The sequence below is a fragment of the Opisthocomus hoazin genome, chromosome 1 (assembly GCF_030867145.1).
Source record: "Opisthocomus hoazin isolate bOpiHoa1 chromosome 1, bOpiHoa1.hap1, whole genome shotgun sequence".
Classification (NCBI taxonomy): domain Eukaryota; kingdom Metazoa; phylum Chordata; class Aves; order Opisthocomiformes; family Opisthocomidae; genus Opisthocomus; species Opisthocomus hoazin.
The window spans coordinates 28,793,786-28,815,123 of record NC_134414.1 but is presented as its reverse complement, the minus strand read 5'-3'; the positions used below and the strand labels follow the sequence as shown (position 1 = coordinate 28,815,123).

Here is a 21,338-nt window from a genome sequence, read left to right as displayed (position 1 = left end):
CTGTCCCATTCACTGGCCTTTTCCCTTTCTTCTTTCTTTAACCTTGACATTTACTTCCCTTAGGATGTTTAATAAGGATGCCACAAACTGACTGCTTAGTGTCACATGCTGACAAAGTCCTTCCGGCCTGTGAGTAACTCTACTGGAATAGAAGAACTGTCAAATTTACTGCAATGTTACTATGGAATAAGCTATTGCAACAAAAGACTCTTCTATTGGTATGGTTACTTCCACAGACTTCTTAAATCACATAGTCACCCTAAAACAACACAACCAACAAAAAATCAAAGAACCAAAACCTCTCCAAAGCCCTAGGTCTATTGGAAAAACCTGTTTAGACACAGGCCCCAGCAGTCTCCAACAAAAGTTACAGTTACTTCTGTGCATTGGAAAAACAAACAGCAACACCAGCTCCTTGCAGAGGATACGGTAACGGTCTCTCCTAAGGTACTCCGCTCTTCATGTTGCAAACAGATTAAACAGCAAGATCACGTTACAATTTGTTACGCCCAGTATCTTTATTTCATTTCTGAGATTGTTATAAAAACAACATAACATTCCTTCTTTCATTTAGCAAAGACATCCTTCCCACAGTCATGCTGCACAATCTCTTCAACAAACGAAACAGAAGTTTTGCACTCATGTCACAAAAACATTTTGAATAAAAATATAATTTTGTGTTTTACAACATGTCTAATCTGGAGCATTGAGCAAACTGGCAACAACATTTCATCCTAGCAACATGGTTAAAATCAAGAAACCAGCCTACACACGATACTGCATGTTAACATCCATCACATGCAGACTCCGGTTGCTCTTCAGAAAATAAAACACCGTCCTCCCCTGAGCTGCCTCTGCAGACTGAGTATGGATTCCCCTCTGCTCAAAGTCCTTGCTACTGTCAGCACTTCTGCTCTAGAGGCACAGATGGTGATGGGGAGGTGCCAGATCATCGCTCACACGTGGGTATCGCGCGGAGGCAGGGCCCCACAGCTCACAGCCCGATCGCAGGAGGCCATTACCACATCAGCGTGCATGAGCACACCGCAGTTCTCCTTGGGCAGGTACCTAATCTTTGCCTATTCAAGGGCTTTTTTGTTGGTAGTGGAGGGCGATTTTTTTCAAGAAGATGATTGACAAGAAACTCATGCTGGCCCCCGATTATATAAAATGAAGCAGATTCCTGAAGCAAAACCATGCCATTATCTCCATCAGACCAGCCTGTATTTTCCCCGGCCCATCATTATGCAATTCATTTGCTGAGAGCTACGTGTTGCTGTGCACAGGCAGCACCGCAGGCAGACTGCTTAGGAGAGGACTTTGGCAACTGCCGTGCCCAGCTCCAGCCACTCGCTGCTCTGCAGTGATATTTAAAAACTCTTCCGAAGGGAACTGCGCCAAAGGCTGTGTTATTTCTATGGGCCACGGCACCATGAACGGATGCGATCATACAGCTTCACAGCACCAAATCCCAATTTACCTACAGATTAGATATCCAGCTGGTGCCATCTGCCTGCCGGTGGTTACATATCACCCGGCCTCCACGGGAAGAGCCTGCAGCATCTCCGCGCTCGCACTGCTGTTCTACACATCGCGCTGTGGCTGGGCCATTAAACGGCACAGGGCAGCAACCCACGGGATGGTTAATGGTTAGCGAAGGGTCAGGACGGGCCGGTGCCCGCCAGCATGGCACTCGGGTTCTTCTGGACTTGCCTTGCCCAGGCCCGCTGAGCCTCCTCAAACCCAGGGGAGGCACATAAGCTCGATTTCACACAAAGACCAGCTCCAGACTTCTTTTGTTTTACCAACAACAACATAATTATAAAATACATACACGCATGCACATAACATACAGGTTAGGCATGACCTGGCTACAGTTTGTATTAAATGAATGCCACTTTTCGTTATGTACTGTGAAGGCATCTGGCTCCTGGAGTAATGTATTGCAAGGCGATTCGCCGCCATGCCACGGAGAAAGCCATTTGGCATCTCACACGGTTAGGGAGAGCTATTTCATTGTAATCCACACTGCGCCAGGCACCAACGCACAAATACACAGCAGTTTAAAATTTGCTCTTCGTTAGCAAGCCCTATCAGGCTATAAATAATTTTTACATATATTTTTAATACTTCATCACTTACTCTGAATTTTTCACCTAATCTCAATACCAAAATATACATTAGTGCAAAGACAGACCATTTTACAGCTGGAACTAGCGGACAAATATATTAATCACTCTGATAAGATACTAATTCTTTTCTATTTCTATAGATTATTTAAGAAAAATATAATCTTAAATTACAAATGAAAAACATATTTAAGTTTTAATTTGCAGTATGGAATCACAGAATCATAGAGTATTCAGGTTGAAAGGAATGCTGGGAGGTCATTTAGTCATCTATTAGTCATCTAATAGATAAACATCATATTTAATACAGCGTAACCAGCTTTAGTAGATAAATAATTCTTAATTAACACAGAGCACATTTCCTTTAAAATATTCTTTCCAGTGACTGACATTATTCACATAGCAATAAAAATACAATTACAGCTGAAGGCAATGAAGGCCTAGAGTTAGAGAGCGAAGAAAAATGACCTCATTGCTTTATACTTGAGGACACTCCTAATGTGGTGATTCACTAGGCAGGCACAGTAACGTAGGGTTTTTTTTCCATTCTCTCTCTATTCCTACAAATAAACAATGTTGCTAATATTTTGCTAATTTATCTTGCTGAGAGAAAAATAAGAAGCCGGCAGACGTTCAGTAATACTTTGGGAATGAAATGCTGCCAGGGCCAGATCCAGTTGCTCAAAGAGGACCCTCCAGCCAACATGGAGGAGGCTCCCAGGAGCCGGACAGTGCATCTCAGCAGCAACAGCTCCAGGATCTCCGGCCCTGGCAAAAGCAGCAATAAAGTGCTGGATTATTACACCAAAATGTTGGGATTTAAAGTCAGAACTGACATCTTACCAAATCACCCACAGGTTTCCAGCAGGTAAGTAGCTGGGCAGCAGCAGAGTGCCAACTGTGTGCAGCTTGCTGCGAGAAGCGCAGAAACGGGGTGCCCTGGCCCTGCCGTGTCCATGGGTACAGGGCACAGGGTCAGGCACACAGCTTTCTGACATCCGAGACAGCAAAGACATCCCAGTTCCTGCTCTCTGCTTTTCTACTGAGCAAATCAATGAGAAGCCCTTTCACTCTTCCCGTCTCTTCCCATCAGGTGGCACGACCCTTGCCATCCCTGGACATACCCCTGCTGCTTTCCCCACTGAGAAAGACACAGTTCCTTTAGCTGAAGCTCCCCAATGACATCCTGAAGTCGGACATAGGCGTCAGCAACCTGAGTAGCAGTTAACTGATTTACCGCGAGTTCCCAGCAGCATGGACTCGGGTCCCTCTGTTCTTGCCCCTGCATCTGCTTTAGGAAAGGTGGGGTCCTTTCCCCTGGCGCCGCTTTGTGCAATTCTCCCCACTCAGTCACGTTCCCTGCTCCCATCAGATGTTGGCTCTGATCAGGCAACACCAGCATTAAAGCCTGATTTGGAAAAGTAAACCATTTTGTTTCTCCTCAGTCTTCTCCTGGAGAATTTGACATTCAGGCTCTTCCACCACTCCATGTCTTTGAAACATACTTTGAAACACAACCCAGCAAGGCAAGACAAAGGAGGAGAAAGCATCTGCTCAACACGAGGTCCCAGGGAAAGTTGTGAGATAACTCCAATCACAGGAATTAAGGACTGGTCATAAACCAAATGTACTAAACCAGAGAAAACAATTTCTAGAAGCCATATGCTAGCAATCTCTTCTCAGTGTCCTGCAGTACCAGGCAATGTAAATGCCTTCCTAGTGCTGAAGCAATCACAACGTTGTGCGCTCGTATTTCAGATTTCCCATGGGGATGCAAGAGAAAACACAGTGAGTGACGTATTCAGCGGGGCAGCTCTATTTATACCTTCTTTCTACCCTCTTGGAGTAGTAAGTAATGAAGAATATAGTAACAATAAAAGCAACAAATATGAAAGAGATAAAGGCTAATAATGATCTTCTGGTCCGGAAGAAGTGGCATTCAGGACATGAGGCAACCTCTTCTGGGCACGGCAACTCAGGAGTTTCAGGACCAGGAAAACCCTTATTGTCAATTATTTCTCTGTAATGTTTCATAGAAGGCTTTGGTTCATACTGATTTGCAACATAACTGTAAAGACCATATTTAGGAGCAGTCTTGTCATTAAAAGAATAGACAAAATATCCTTGCAGGTTAACGTTATCCAAGGTGTAAGCTGCAAAAGAAAACAAAGGATTGAAGAAATGAATAAATGTCACTTCGGCATTCAAGAGCAGTACCATATGCCAGTACACAAAGCAGGGGCAGGCGGACGTTAAACCCATTATCTGCACTTCTCTTCCCCAAAATAAGGTAAGGTGCATGTACATCTATGAAGTGTTTCTCATAAAAAGTAAGAATCTGTCAGCCACTGCCAGACAGTGCGATCTGCGTGTATCCTGCAATTTATTTCCTTGTGCTTGGTAAACACAGCTGTGAGTGCATGACTGTGTTTAATGATCAGCATGCAGCCTATCGTGAAAAAATAGCTCTTTCTTATGTATGAAAGGACACAGGTTTTGGTTTTCCTGCACCTGGATTTCTGCAGCCTGTTTCTCTGATTGGTCTTTCTCCCTTGCAGAGTACCTCCTGATGGGGATGGCCAAGGAACAGGAGGACATCAGGCTGCACTCCTCATGAGGCAGACATGGTGACACCAGGAAAAGACGCGCCCATGCTAAGGTCACGTACTGGGATATCACTAGTAGAAGTGGAAAGGTTATGCAGAACATAGTCCCCTCTTGTTACTGAGCTGAGTTTCTGATCCTGTACTAGTTTTTATTGAAAACTTGTCCACGATCCATACTGTTAACTTGACTACTGGAAGTGGCCCAGCAGCTGAAGCATTAACCATCAGTCCCCCTTGACAAAACCAATCAATCCACAACAGTATATGCAAACTACAATAATCTCTCAAAATCACTGTTTTTAACAAATTAAAGCAACATCTTCTAGACAATGAACATAGGACTGAAAGCTAACAATTGCTGAATTTTCATATGCCTTTGGAAAGAACTCTTTTTTCAGCCACTTGCAAGACATTTAGCACCTCTAACCTACTTTTCACATGTAAAATGAAATAATATTTACCTGCCCTTTTACAGAGCTACTACCCACGATAATTAGTTTATGTCTGTAGAACTGCATGTGGATTTACTGGTGTTACATAAATGGTTACTGCTGTTCTTTGTTTTCAATTGGCAAATATGTACTTAAACAGTGTACAAAGCACCTAAAAACATAGCCTCAGTCCAAAGGGTCCCATAAGGTATTCTGGAATCATTTATCCACACAAACCTGTTGGCTCCCCTGGAACAACACAGGTGAGCAACATTACACGCACAATGCTGCCACATGCAGTCCCTGAAACCAGCTGGAGGAAGGTGGCAGAATAAGAACTTTAACGCAAGAACAGACATGGACCCAATCCTCTCTCATTCCTCTCCTACTGAGGTAAGGACACAAGATTTGTAATTCATCTCGGCTAGCGCACAGGGTCTTGCAGAAAAAATGCAAGCTTTGGAGAAACCTGAACCAGTCATGACACCAAGGTTAAGAGCTTGCTCCCTGTGTAAGGACAAGATGGGCAAAAGCAAAATACCAGGGTGGCAGAAGAAAAGAGAACGAAAAATCTGGTGTTACTTACACACAAAACACTACAGAGGAGTGTATGATGTCAAAAGAGGGAGAGTGAGTTTAGTATTATGGCTAGTTAGCAGGGGCATATTCATCCATGACACAGAAGGTGGAAAGATAGAAAAATATGGCTTACATGTGATGGTTAAGTTGAAAAGCATATGAGCTATTTCCAGGCTCGATAGAAGAGGGGAGAAGGAAGTGATTGGGGGATACTGGTACCAGATGAGTATGAATGACAACATCTGTAAAAAGCAGGGGGATGTGCAGGTGTTTTGGCTAACGGGAACTGGGAGAAAAGCCCACAGTCATACACGCTTTGAAAACTGAGGTGTCAAAACTGGTACAATCTAAAGTGGTAGGATGGAGAGAAGCAATACAGAAAAAAGCAGATTGAAACCATAAACCCAAATATAGCCAAGACATGCTTTTTAACCACAGATGCAGAAAACGTGCACCCAGTGCTTCAAAATGCTGGAGAAGGAACTCTTGGGCACTTGATACTGATGTCCAGTAATTCCTAAAAGAGGTGGAAATTACAGAGGAGGAACTTAAAGCCCATACTTAGCAGAGTGGACAGGATGACCTAACAAATTATGCAACAGCCAGCCATCCTTCACCATCTAGCAAAAGAGAGGAATAGATTATATAAGGCTTGATAAGCAAGAATTACAGGAGATATATATGATTAATGCCAATCAGCTTAGCTTTACGAAAAGTAAATCTTGTAAAACTAACTTGATATCTTTTTTACGAGATCTGCAGATCAATAAAAGAAATGATCTTTGATGTGATATACTTAGAACTTCGCAAGGCAACTGACTTGGTATTCTGTTGCCCTTGGATCAAGAAATAGAATGTTACAAGGTCAAGGGGAGCCCATAATTAACAGACTTCAACTGGTCTCAAGCAGAACTGGTGAAGTCTAGAAACGGAATTGCTGGTAAGCGTCACAGTAGGCGTGTTTCTACCATGGTCACGGAGATTGGCTTTTAGCACTAAGATATTTAATGATCTTAAATGTATCAGTGATCTGAAAGAAAAGTAAAACTATTTCTCACAAAGTCTGCAAATAACACAAAGATTACAGATATGATTTAGTTAGTGTAGCAAGCTTTGTACAAGCAAGCAACTGACATTTGAACATGACCAAATATGAGGATGTCCAAGAACACGCAGACCATACTTTGGCAGTGAAGTTCTGCCTGGGAGCTAGGAATCTGTAACCGAATGTGAAATCTCAGTAGGTAGCACGGAGTGTGTGTAACCATCCTGCTGCCATGACCAAAAGGGCTACTGGGCTGCTTACACCTACAAAAGAGGAGTAGAAGAGTAAGAGGTTACACTATGCCTGCCTGAGATATAGGTGTGACTGCAGCAGGAACAGTGTGTCCAGGCCTCAGTTTACCCCTCTCAAGAAGAATGCTGGCAAAGGGGAAAAGTTTAATAATTGACAGGTTTTAAATCGTGTTTTATAGTAAGGGACACAAAGAGCTTTGCCTGTGTTATTCATCAAACAAATAAATGAGAGAGAGATTGTTTTCTGTCTGTGAATACCTACACAGGTAAAATACATGGAAATGCACAACAAAATGGCTTAAAGCTGAAGCTAAATAAATTAACACTAGAAGTAAGATTTGTATATATTTATACACACACTTACATATAAAAAACAGTGAATAATTAGCCACTGCAACAGCTTACAGTGAGATGTAGAATATTCTTCATCAGTAAAAAATATCTCATTCAGGTCTCGTGCTTTTCTTAAGAAACAGTGTGTGTGGTTATGACAGGATGACTCAAAATGCCTCCTTTTTGCTTTATAATTTATGAATCTTTGAGACAGAGAAGACTGGATTGGGTTCTGAATAGCAGGAAAGAGTCCAGGAAATGGCATAATGAGGTAGATAGCTGAATTATTGTGAAGATCACTGTTGGATAAGATCACTGTTGGGTAAGATACAGAGACAGCTGAGGAACAGAACTCATACCCAGCCCTGAGGCACGCACATCAGTGGAGAGAAGCAACAAAGCAAAACAACAGTAGAAGTGCAATAAGAAGAAAATCTGACTAAATACATGTGGAGCTACTCACATAACAGGTACTTAAATTTCCTGAATCCATAAAGAAATTCTTCTGCTGTCTTCTGCAGAATACGTGCAAAGTCAGTCTTTCTGATGTTTAGGAACACCAATCGTAAATCAAAAGAAGAACTATCTGTTATGCTGCAATAACATTCAATTTATGGAGTATTCTATGTAGGTTTTACTTTAAGTTAAACATACTCTATCAGACAGTGTATACTAATATTGGGATTTGTGACATATAAACCCTCTACGGTTCCTCACCTTTGAGAGCTTCATTGATGTAGTTCTGTATGTAATACACTCTGAGCTTATCATGCACCATATTCTGGTCATCATCAATTCCATTAGCCATAACATAAATTGGGACATCGCCATACTTTGATTTAACCCACTTGAGCAATTTACGCAGTCCCCAGGGCACGACTGCAGCTCTGTTCGGGGAGTGCAGCCATGTGATGTCATTGATCATTTGAACTTCAAGATAGTGGTCATATTTTAGTGCATCTTCTTTCTCCCAGCCCACAAGGGTAGTAGTGTAGTGACTCAAGGCAAAAAAATCAAACGAGCCCTGGATTAACTTCTTTTCATCTTCTGAGATATAAGGCAAGTGGAAATTATACAGGTCAACACTGTTTCTTCGGTGAAGCCATGCTCTCATCACCTGTGGGTAGTCACCATTCCCAAAGATTGGCTCAGCAAGCCAGCCAATGTCAAATTCTAAAATTCTATCAGTAACTTCTTGGTCATTCCTGGAAAAGGGACAAGCTGGTTCTACCCAGTCAGCTTGCAGAACTATAGATATTTTACCCTTCTGGGATCTCCTGAATTCTTTGTCATAAAGATGCCACGCTTTTGCATGTGCTTTCAACAGGTTGTGCCCCGCGGTGTACGTCAAGTTTTTCACAGACGGTTCATTCATTGTGATCCAAAATTTGACATGGTGCCCAAGACTTTTAAAGCAGAATTTGGCATACTCCACAAAAGCCTCAACAGTCTCTGGGTTTTCCCAAGCTCCATATTTAGCAAGGGAAACTGGAAGCTCTTGATTGTCAGCCATAGGTTGCCATAAAGCAACAACAGGAGTTATGTTAACTCTGAGAAGTTCACTAGCAAAGCACTGATAATAATGTACAAGTGTGTGGTTGATTAGAGAAAGGTTACCTAAAGGAAGGATTAAAGACCATTTCAGTGAAAAATGGAAGTGTGTGACATGCATTTCTTGCAGAAGAGAAATCTGGAGCCTGATGGCAGCAAAGTCAACACAGTGACGCTTGCGTCTGGTGGTGAAAACTCCATCCACTTTAATAAGCTTCTTCGTCTGGTGAACGTCCCACACATAAACATTAGAGTCAAGAAACTGGGCGGGTGTCGTGTCAACCTAGGTAGAGTATGAAACACACCAGATTGAAGCTGTTTGTTCTAGGTAGGTGGGAACATCATAACCAGCAGGCACAAGCTAGTGGAAGAATATCCTACGTCAAAACATTGCATTTAGCACTTCTCTTGCATCTCTGATACGATAACATCTGTGGCTCATATGAATGAATTAATCTTCTGTTAACATGTGACATCAGAAAAGTACCAAATCTATATATCATTTTCATTCAAGCTTATGCTAACGGTCACCATATTTTTATCTCCTCCAGATTGTGCCAGTCTGTACGGGAAACAAGGGATTGCCCAGGGATAATGCACTAAGCCTGCAACAGATCTCCAGAGAAGCAGATCTTCAGCAAAGACTACAGTAATTTTAAAAATTTTTTTCTTTCAAGATTAAGAAGCTACGCCGAAGGGCCTACAGAGAGACTGCCTGTTGTAAACTACCCAGTAGCTTCTGTTTCAAGACCACTCCTTAAACACAGTAAAAGAAATAATGAATGCAGCATCACTTCTGTGTTCAGTTCTTTTCCTATGATGAAAGATGAGTAATGCTCTGCACTTGATTTTTAGCACAAATTCAGCTGACAAGCAAAATATCTCCTTCTTGCTAAAGACGTCCTTTTTTATTTAACTCATACTGAACTCATTTCCAAGTTATTTCAGCAGGCTGTTGATGTCTGAATTGATTTATTTTCAGGCCTCTAAGTAAATTTGCTATGTGTCACTCCAACAATAAATGCATTTCCCATAAGTCTTTAGGGCTTCAGATGTCAGAAGTGCCTGTATGACATACTGGAGACAAGAAAAAATGAGCTTCTCAGGGTCCCACAGAATAATACTTTCACTTTTTAATGAATATTGCAAACTTAATAAGAACCAGAAAATGGAAAAGTGACTTACTTCAAATAATGCACAGTGTAAAATCTCTTCACCCATACAGTAGCAAAGCTCTTACAAGAAAGATCCAAACTACAAGATATTAATCTCACATGTATTTCTTTGTCCTTATTTTCTTTTCCGGGGGAAACCGGTGCGCCATTTCCCCCTGAGTTCAGATTTCCTTGTCCTGCCCTCCATTTGAAAAGCAGGTGTCAGCCTACAACCAGTGTTCAACTTGTAGCTGAGGCTCTGCAGACTGTATAAAAAAGCCACTGAAAATCGGCTGCTGTTTTCTCTGGAGAGGTCAGTACTGTGCTTATAGAAGAAAGTAATAAAAAACAGCATGTCTGAGGGAAATTGCTTTTCTGGAGAATTGTCCCTTGTAGATTACTAAAGCATGCATTGCCACTAATACTGTGGGAATGCTGTCAAAAGAGTTTTTCCACTGTGATGCATCTACAAATCATGCTACCTAAGCCTTACAGCACAAAACGTTTGAATGGCCTTTTGAAATGAAAATATTCAGCTTTGAAGGTTTTGGGGATGGGAGGGATTTTTTAACTGTCTTAGGCTGACTGACTCTGCAACTTTATAGCTGTTACCAATTCCAAAGGCAGCAATTCCATTTCCAACCCTTAATCTATCTGGGAGCTAAGAGGATATCAACTTGAACTTTCTTGGAAAAAGGTGTATCAGGTAAGGAGGTTGCAACACTTTTCAAGAGAATAAAGTCAGATCTCACTTTTGGAGTGAGAAAAAACAAATAAGCCCCCTATACTCTAGCCTGAAGAAAGATTCTGTCTTTGTGAAAAATCTAAATTAAAAATTCTGTTCTTGGATCCAGCCTGAGCACTGAATTTAACTACACCTCTTTAGCGTGGTTAGAGAAGCCCTGCAAGTCAAAACAGCATCTAAGAATTACAGAGCAAAACTGTTAAGGAGACTGTAACTAAACTACAATTTTTATTCACGTTATGAAATCTTAAAATTTGAAAGATTCTCCCAAAGTATCAGATTTAGCTGAAATAAAGAGTGAGAGCTATGAACTGGATCCATGACCTAGCTAGGTGCTATGCAGGGGCACTGCAGACCTCCATCAGCACAGTACTACACAAAATGACAAAGAAGGAACACATAAATTTCATCTAAATCTAATATGGTTTACTTTTTTTTACATATAAAACCCCTAACAACAGTACCAGGATATATATGCACAAGATGTAGAAACATGCCACTGGAGTTTTAAGAGCTTTCAGGAAGTTTTCTAAAACACGTATTATCACAGCTGACAAATATATTACCATTAAAATTATGGACATGAAAAAGCAGTAATATTTCCCATTTCATAGACTAGGACATTTGGAAATACACTTTAGCAGATCTAATCAACTTCCATTCGAATAGGATTGACTTCCAGTAACCGATCACATAACGTGTCCAGGGAAGATGAGCATCAGACCCCTTTCAATTTTTCTATGTTCTAAAACATTTTTTATCGTATCTCATTCTGACTGAATCTGCCTGGTCACACGCTGAAAGTCTAGTGAAGACTGAAAGAAAGACACAGTGTTTGGCACAAAAGCCTTGTACCCATCTCCTTGTAGCACTGTGGCAACATGTATCAGCAAAGACATTCTATCCAGCACATTTATCAACATGAACTTGTGCACTGATCTGGCCAAACAGCCCGTCGGCTTGATCATCAGACTCACCTGAATGTAGTTGTCAACAATTCCCCAGGCAAAGCCACAGGGAAAAATCCCTTCTATGGGCTGGTTTTCAGGCAAAGGTGGGAAGCCATTTTTCTCTATCAGCTTTTGATAGAACAGGACAGAAGATTTGGGCACCAACTTCTTGTCGTGGCTTTGGAAATCAACATAAAACAATCCACGCCGAATGCTGTATCCCCTGTGCCATTCAAAGCCATCCAGGAGGGACCAGACTGTGTAGCCAAACACATCAACTCCGTCGTACCGGATGGCTGAGGAAAGAACAAAACCAGACTTATCGCAGTGCTCATTTTTCCTCTGTAGATTACACCATATCAGCAACGCCTGCTGTATTCATGTGTAAGAACAATGCGATAGGTCAGATAAGTATCTTGGGGCCTGTCTCAAAGCCCGCTCAGGGAAGATATTTCAGCTGCGCTCAGGGAGCTGCCAGGGCACGGGTGCACTGTGCAAGGCAGCAGAGGTACCTGGCTCGGCTTTAAACAATCCAGAATTAGAAAGAGAAGCGGTGCGGCAGTGGTTTGAGCCGCGCTGCTAATTAGGTGTGCCAAACCTCAGCCTCGGAGCAGAGCACGCTGCACTGGAACTGTCTGCAGCAACTGAGCTAGTAACTGCGCTCTGCCAAGCACACACTGCGGTGCACTCCGGGGCAGCTAAGTGCCATTAACGCAGCACTGCCCCGCATGCCAACAGAAGTTACACTCTTTTTGATCCTCCCCCTCCACTACAAACACATACTGACAACACTTTTGGTGTGCTGATGAATTTTTATCACCATGGATTTTAAGTAGAAGTGACAACGCAGGAAGACCCTCTTTATCTGATAATTCTGCCTCTTTACATATTTTATGGCATAGCATTTTTCAGCTTAAATATTTCAGGGTTTCTAAAAAGGTGTATGAGTTCTAGGTCAACTGTTCGACTTTTAAGAACCACCACACACTTTGTAGTTTAAACTCAAGGTCTGCTGGCAGCTGTTAGTATTGCCAGCTTTAGATTTTTACTTTGAGATTCCAAATGATGCTCACTTTTAGCTGTATTAAACACAGCAGAATGTTCCTGGGCAAGGCTCAGCTTCAGCAAAGCACAAAGGAGTGTGCTGACTTTAATTATACAATTAGACCCACCCTCATTCAGCAATGTGTTTAAGCACATTCTTAACTGTTCTTTTGAACTTGAGTTTGGCTCCATAGCCAGCAGAACTTAACTTTATTACTCACCGTCTTCTGTCAACCCAAACTGGGTAGTCACTGAACATAATATTTTCCAGCCTAGTAACACTGAAAGCATTATTTCAGGCAAACAGAATATCAGGAACCTCATTTCCTGGTTTTATAATGTACCTCGTTACAATCAGTTATGAAGGACCACGTGGATTCTTGATTGTAACCCTGTTTGAATCAATTAAATGAACTGTGGCTAAATAAGCAACAAATTTAGCCCAGTCTCTATCAGAGGTCATGAGAAAATGTCTAAGGAAATGGAATACTTCTCCTAAAGGCATCATTCTTTCGTGTTTGGCAAATGCCAGTATTTTTCTAACCTCTGCTTGCATCCATGATGACACCTGCTGTACCAGCACAGTAGAAGCCAACTCAGGTCCACTTTGTAAACCGGTCTTGGTGAGAATTTCTCTTTGAACAGTATCTCATCCCTTCTGTAAGTCATCAGACAGCAATCCTACAGTTCCTGAGCACCTCACAAAAATTCTCCTCACATCTTTCTTAAAAAATGTGTTAACTTTTAAGTGTCACCCATGAAAGAAGTAACTTGCAAAGTTTTTGGAAATTCCAAAAAGTCTGGAAGGCTCAAACATAGCGTCCCACACAAACTGCATGTTACTGAAAAACCACAATGAAAATTATTGCCTTTTTTGTTTTTTCTTTTTCCTTTGCCTATCTCCCCTCTTTTTTTAAGTATGTTGGTGTGAAAGCCAGACTCACTGAAACCTGAACTGTCCTTGCTTCTGAAAGTGAGCGGCCTCGTCCATAGCACCTACTAGAAGCAACTCCTGACCTGAGCAATCCTCCACAGCATGCCTAGAAGTATGCTACTGGCTAGAAATCTGCCAGAACTGGGTTAAAAATTAAACAGCATTTCAGTTCATGCTCTGTTTAGCTTAGCAGTGTAGAAATAGTCCAAGGAAACATGGCAGACCCATAAACATCACAGATCCTTAAAACCTTCTGTTCAGCTGCTGTCCAACCTCAGTGCGTGAAGGTGAGGTGTGTGAGGCCCACAGTCCCGGCTTCCATGTGGAAGATGCCCAAGGATCTATGTTTTGCCTTTGGACATACCTAAGAATAGCTCGGTTCTGATCTGTCAGAGGCCTGGCTGTTCCTGTTCTCCTTAAGGCTCTTTGAATTCAGACCTGTTAACTCCCCAGATAACCACCTAACCCCTTCGCTAGTCAATATGGCACAGAGGAGCTTGCACGCCCTCCTGGCCAACATGCTCCACTCTACAAGGAACAATCAATTTATTTGTTACACAAGAGACAGAGCAGGGAAGTGGATATGACCCCAGAGTAAGTGGTTCTCTCCCATGTGAGAAGACATTTCCAACCAATTAGCAGCTCTAATTAATCACAGAATCATAGAATACTCTGGGTTGGACTAGACGACCTTCTGCAGATCCAGTCTGTCTCTTTTTTTTTTTTCCTATAAAAAGTTTAGTCAAGTGTTAGTATTCTTAATTTAAAATGGCAAGACTACTGGTGGTGTTGTTACTGTTATTATTGTTTAGTGAGCAGCACAGTAAAAGGAAAGAAACTCTGTAAATTGAGGTTGTTTCCAGCCAGCTGCGATTAAAAAGCAGATCCCTGTATGTACGTCCAGCAATCTACAAACTAAGCAGAAATACAGGTAGCAGGAATATGACTCCTTTTAGCTCTCCATCTGACTTCATGCAAACTAGTAATACTGTAATTGCAATAGTTAGCAGCTGTTTTACATTTCATTCCCCCCATTTTGGATGCACTGGCTCGTGTATTTATTCACCTTTTAATTTATTTGTAATAATTACATTTCTGGAAGAGCAGATGAAACAAAGGTGGCATTTCTCTGCATCTTCATGAGTGCTGAGAATAAAATGAAATCCATTTTAGGTCATCCACGGATATCTCATCTGAACTAATAGCTTTTTTTTTTTTCTTTTTTTTTCACAGAATGTTCGGGGTTGGAAGGGACCTCTGTGGGTCATCTAGTCCAACCCCCCTGCAGAAGAAGGGTCACCTACAGCAGGCTGCAGAGGACCTTGTCCAGGCAGGTCTTGAATATCTCCAGAGAAGGAGACTCCACAACCTCCCAGGGCAGCCTGTTCCAGTGCTCCGTCACCCTCAGAGGGAAGAAGTTCTTCCTCATGTTCAGACGGAAGATAACAATAAGCTACAGTAATACTGTTTTTAAAACCAGAACGGTAAACTGCGGACAAGTAAATCAATTACCAAACTGTAAATCAAGAAATTATTCATTGCTGAGCCACTGTCAATCATCTTTGAGAGGTCCTGGAGGACAGGAGAGGTGCCCGAGGACTGGAGAAAGGCCAATGTCACTCCAATCTTCAAAAGGGCAAGAAGGAGGACCCAGGGAACTACAGGCCGGTCAGCCTCACCTCCATCCCGGGAAAGGTGATGGAGCAGCTTATCCTGGAGGTCATCATCAAGCAAGTGGAGGAAAAGAAGGTTATCAGGAGTAGTCAGCATGGATTCACCAAGGGGAAATCATGCCTGACCAATCTGATAGCTTTCTACGATGACATGACTGGCTGGGTAGATGAGGGGAGAGCCGTGGATGTTGTTTACCTAGACTTCAGCACGGCTTTCAACACGGTCTCCCATAACATCCTCCTAGGGAAGCTCAGGAAGTGTGGGCTGGATGAGTGGACAGCGACGTGGACTGAGAACTGGCTGAATGGCAGAACTCAGAGGGTCGTCATCAGCGGTGCTGAGTCTAGTTGGAGGCCGGTAACTAGTGGTGTCCCTCAGGGGTCAGTACTCAGCCCAGTCTTGTTTAACTTCTTCATCAATGACTTGGATGAAGAGTTAGAATGTACCCTCAGCAAGTTTGCTGATGACACCAAACTGGGAGGTGTGGTAGATACACCAGAAGGCTGTGCTGCCATTCAGCGTGACCTGGACAGGCTGAAAATTTGGGCAGAGAGGAACCTGATGAGGTTCAACAAGGGCAAATGCAGGGTCCTGCACCTGGGGAGGAACAACCCCATGTATCAGTACAGGCTTGGGGTGGACCTGCTGGAGAACAGCTCTGTGGAGAGGGACCTGGGTGTCCTGGTGGATGATAGGTTGACTATGAGCCAGCAGTGTGCCCTGGCTGCCAAGAAAGCCAATGGGATCCTAGGATGCATTAGGAGGAATGTGACCAGCAGGTTGAGGGAGGTTCTCCTTCCCCTCTACACTGCCCATCTGGAGTACTCTGTCCAGTTCTGGGCTCTCCACTTCAAGAAAGATGAAGAGCTACTGGAGAGAGTCCAGCGGAGGGCTACAAGGATGGTGAGGGGACTGGAACATCTCTCCTATGAGGAGAGGCTGAGGGAGCTGGGCTTGTTCAGCCTGAAGAAGGCTGTGAGGGGACCTTAGAAATGCTTATAAATATCTCAAGGGTGAGTGACAAGAGGATGGGGCCAGACTCTTTTCAGCGGTGCCCAGTGACAGGACAAGGGGCAATCGGCACAAACTGAAGCACAGGAAGTTCCAGCTGAACATGAGGAAGAACTTCTTCCCTCTGAGGGTGACGGAGCACTGGAACAGGCTGCCCAGGGGGGTTGTGGCGTCTCCTTCTCTGGAGATATTCAAGACCTGCCTGGACAAGATCCTGTGCAGCCTGCTGTAGGCAACCCTGCTTCGGCAGGGTGGTTGGAATAGATGACCCACAGAGGTCCCTTCCAACCCCAAACATTCTGTGATTCTATGATTCTGTGAGTCTGTTAAATTAAAAGGCAATGAAAGTGGAAATGGGAATGCCAATGACTTATTGGTGACTCGCAGGATTGAAAAAATCTGGTTTACCACAAGGAAATGGGAAAATAGAAAATTATACTCATACAAGGTAGTGTATTTATCTTACTGTTTGGAAAAATAAGTTAACAATTTAAATAATTTAGATTATATAATTTCAAATATTCATTTCCCTTTAAACTGACGTAAATTCAGATTGTTGTGACTGATGTCCAGAGCTGTACGAATATAAAATTTGTGCAAGCACAACACTGAGATGCAGAATGAAGATTCCAATTTCTCATTTAAAAATGTATTATTTCAGCCTTATGTTTTCTTCAGAGGCACTCATATTGCATAGTATTTATCTTCTCACATATATATTCTTACGTTTTGTACATATGCATTCATATATCTAAGACATGGAAAACAACTGTTAATAAATAAATAAATAAAGTAAATTTCCGTAAATCCATTGAGATTATAGTTCACACGTTTTGCACTTCCTCCCACCAAAGACAGTAGAAACTTTCCTACTGACTTCAAAAACAGCAGCATCAAGCTCACCAAATGCTATCTGCAGATATTAAGGGTCTTCAAGAGAGGAAAAGAACAAACCCAAGAAAGGTATTTGGAGTCTCACTTCACAAGTGCCAAGATGAATGCTAAAGACTAAAACTAGTTTTCAGCCTGTCTCTTTAACATGTCTCTGTAGGCTATTATGCATTATGATTTTGTCAAGCACATACTAATACAACCTCAGCCCTACCTTTTAAAGTTTCCATAATGAACTTTTTGAGATAGTAAATGTATTTGGCATCATCTTTCTTGGTGGTACCAGAAACAAACCAGCTGTTCTCCACAATGAATATTTGGGGGTTGTTATATTCACTGCTTATCCAGTAAAGGAGCTGCCTCAAGCTTATTGATTCCAACTGCTGGAATTTCATATGGGAGTCCAAAAGCTGGAAACTCAGGGTAGCTCCAAAAGAAAGAGCAAAAAAGTCTGCTGTTCCCTTGATATACTTCTTCTCAACTTCACTGAATTCGGGCAACAGAGATGACAGGTTGGTCCTCATGCTCTCTGGATAGTCACCATCAATAAATATGGGCTTAGCAAACCAACCGAGCACAAAATCAAGGGATTTTTGACATTCTTTTATGTTTTTTTCAGTCATACGTTGAGGTTTTATCCAGTGGGAGCTAAGGGCAATGGACACTTTTCCTGTTTGAGTTGGACGAAATTCATCATTGTAGAGATGCCAGACTTTAGCATGGGCCTGTTGAAAAGAAAGACTGTAATTAATGCACCTGAAATTCCATTTTAAGTAACACAATTAGTCTCAAGTACTGACATCCAGTGTCACGTAGTAACTACGTAAACACAGCCTTTGAGGGCTCAGCCTTACTCACTCATCAACAGTTTACAGCGCCTCAATTCACTTTTCTTTAGTACCATATCAATACCATACATCAACTAGAAATCACTAGTTGGTCAGGGAAAACAGCATCTCTGTTTTCCATGAGATACTATTCCAAGCACTGAACATCCTTTTGGTAGTTAGCCAGACACCTTTATTAACTTCTACTATTGAGTTCAGACATACTTCCAGTATTTACAAAAATGAAAATGCTTTTAACTAAACACGTTTCAAAGTATGTTTTCATTATAAGAATACCACTTTATCTGTACATTCACAGATATATAAAGAAGGAAGGTCTGTTCCTAAGAACTGTCCAGATCTCTCAAACAATACAAGACAAAGAAACACCCTTGAATTTCTTCCTCTTTGAATCAGAACACACAGTATAGGAAAAAGTACCGATCTAGATTTTAAAAAGTCAGATGAGAAACAATTTACCACAGCTCCTGAAAAACTATTCTAATAATTCAATTTAAATTGTTTTATTAAAATTTTCTATTTACCTCTAGCATCAGATTTCAACCACTTCTCTCGGTATAAATATATCTCTTACTCTGAGGAGATCCTTTCTACCAAATTTCTATCCTGTGACTTTAAAGAGTCACTTGAAACACTCTCCTGATGTTCCCTTTGAAAACTAAATAGATTAAGTTCCTGGAGTCTCACACTATCTTCAGGCATAGCTTCAAGCCCTCTAACTGTTCTCACTGCTCTCCTCTGATTCTCTTCCAATTTGTCATCATCTGTCTTAAATTGCAGAAGCAGAATTGGACATAATATGCCAGCGGTAAGTCTTGCCAGCAGTAAAAGCAGAGACAATTTAATACTCTATTTCTGCTTATGTGGCCATAGCATTACACTGTGAGCATATGCTTTTCTAAAGTACCGTATATCCAGAGCCCTTCACTATCTAAAACATATTTTTTCTTTGCACCTACCTTCTCAAAGAATTTTGACTGCTATATGAATCAACATCCCATCTTTTTGTCATCTACACGTTAGTAGAAATTGTAATGTTTTTTTCAAGGTCATTGATAAAAAGGTAAAAACTACAAGATCTAGTCATTAGAATAAAGCCTACTTGACAACTATTCCCAGATTACATTTGCTTTTTGTGACTTATCAGTTAGTACTCACTAATATGTGCTGTGATGACATGAACCTCCATTCTTGCCATACAAACTCACAGGTGTGATGAATATATATGACAGATTATTAATCAAAATGTCACATGCATTTTTAGCCCCCTCTGGAACATAAACCATATAAAAAGCCTTATAATTCCACTCCGTGCAGTTGATATGCTGGCAAATTTTATCATTAATGTATTGATAGCTGCTGTTCACAGTTTCCTTTTCATACACTCTTACCATTCAAGCTTTGAACTGCAATGATTTCTAGTTGCCAACATTAAACAATTACAATTATTAATCATTTTTGACACAGACACTGTTAATTACCCAAGAAAAATAATGAATTCTATCATTCTACTGTTCTTGCAGAATTTTAATTCTCACTGATGGGAGAAAAGCAATTAGAAGTGAAGGACAACTAAAGGTAAGATCAATAATCAAGGCTCACTTCTGCTGCCCACATACAGAAACCTGCTGCCTTTGAGTCATCATGGGGTATATAAAACATCTGTGCAGATCTGACACTGGCTCTAGAGGAGACTGAACCCATGCCATTTTAGAGTGGCAAAACCCAAAGAGAACAATCTTAGAAACTCTGACTCACAGTACACTTCTCTGCATGTGTATCTGAACCAACTGCCCAGTTGCAAACTTCAACATACATGCTCTCATTTATAATACATCAATAGCTCAAATAATTGTGATGCCGTACTACCATCTGTCTATATTAACACAATGGATTTTGATGCTAGTGAGAAACTAAATATAGTAACCACTTCAAAGTCTCATGTCAAAAATGAGAGCTGACCTAAGCACAGACTTAATGTTAATTTTTGCTGAGGCTCCATTACCCTGACGAAAGAACAAAAGACATTACACACCATGACCAAAATGCTACACACCCAACACTTGAAATATGATTTTAAAAATACCATTCGGAACAAATGTGCCACCACTTGCAAATCAAATTTGCACACCCACATTTTCCCTCATAAAGGTGCCATATATTCTTCCTCTGCTGGACCTGACTCATCTCCAGATTTCCCGTCTCAAATGCTAAGATACCACCATTCACACTCTCCAACACACAATTTCATTTCTGTCATCTGCACTTGCAAGCATGCTACCCACCCACAGAGCACCCCAAGGACTATGGAGGACTTGCCCCATAACTCTTGGCCCTCTCTACTCTTATCAGTGAAGAGAGATCTTCCAGCATTATAGTATATTTCCTGCTACAGGATTCCGCCAAGGAAGGGAATCCCACAGGTTACCACTCTCCACAGATATGGAGGTGCTGTTTACTGCCTCGTTGTAATGAAAAAATACGAAGTGTAACAACGTACAATTATTTGGCCTCTTCGGGGATCTGCTTTTGGCCTCTTCAGGGATCTGCTCAGTAGAGTAACATTGGATAAAGCCCTGGAGGGAAGAGGGGCCCAAGTAAGCTTGTTAGTGTTCAAGGATCACCTCCTCCAAGGTCTGAGCGATGCATCCTGACAAAGAGGAAGCAGGGCAAAAATGCCAGGAGGCCTGCATGGATGAATAAGGAGCTCCTGGACAAACTCAAACAGAAGAAGGAAGCCTAAAGGGGGTGGAAACAAGGACAGGTAGCCTGGGAAGAATACAGAGAAACTGTCCGAGCAGCCACCCATCAGGTCAGGAAAGCTAAAGCCCTGACAGAATTAAATCTGGCCAGGGATTTCAAAAGCAACAAGAAAAGCTTCTACAGGTAGGCCAGCGATAAAAGGAAGAACAGGGAAAATGTTGGCCCTTTCTGGAAAGAAATGGAAGACCTGGTTACCCAGGATATGGAGAAGCCTGAGGTACTCAATGACTTTTTTTGCCTCAGTCTTCTCCAGCAAGTGCTCCAGCCACACGGCCTAAGTCTCAGAAGGCAAAGGCAGGGACTGGGAGAAGAAAGAACCTCCCACTGTAGGAGAAGATCAGGTTCTAGACCATCTAAGGAACCGGAAAGTGCCCAAGTCCATGGGACCTCATGAGGTGC

At 41.9% G+C, this 21,338-nt stretch overlaps 1 protein-coding gene and 1 long non-coding RNA gene across 2 annotated transcripts in view; one reads left to right on the top strand and one right to left on the bottom strand.

Moving 5' to 3' along the window:
• Nucleotides 1-512: 512 nt before the first annotated feature.
• Nucleotides 513-21,338, bottom strand: part of KL (klotho) — a 56,362-nt gene continuing 35,536 nt past the window's right edge. The window contains exons 2-5 of the mRNA XM_075420289.1: nucleotides 17,543-18,053; nucleotides 11,802-12,070; nucleotides 8,092-9,208; nucleotides 513-4,282 (exon numbers count right to left, since the gene is read on the bottom strand). Of these exons, the coding sequence (XP_075276404.1) occupies nucleotides 3,945-4,282; nucleotides 8,092-9,208; nucleotides 11,802-12,070; nucleotides 17,543-18,053 (2,235 nt within the window). The 3' untranslated portion in view covers nucleotides 513-3,944. The remainder of the gene's footprint in view (nucleotides 4,283-8,091; nucleotides 9,209-11,801; nucleotides 12,071-17,542; nucleotides 18,054-21,338) is intronic.
• LOC142361385 (uncharacterized) lies at nucleotides 5,382-9,712 on the top strand. Its single transcript, XR_012763958.1, has 2 exons — nucleotides 5,382-5,559; nucleotides 9,477-9,712. It is a non-coding gene; the product is annotated as an uncharacterized LOC142361385 (long non-coding RNA).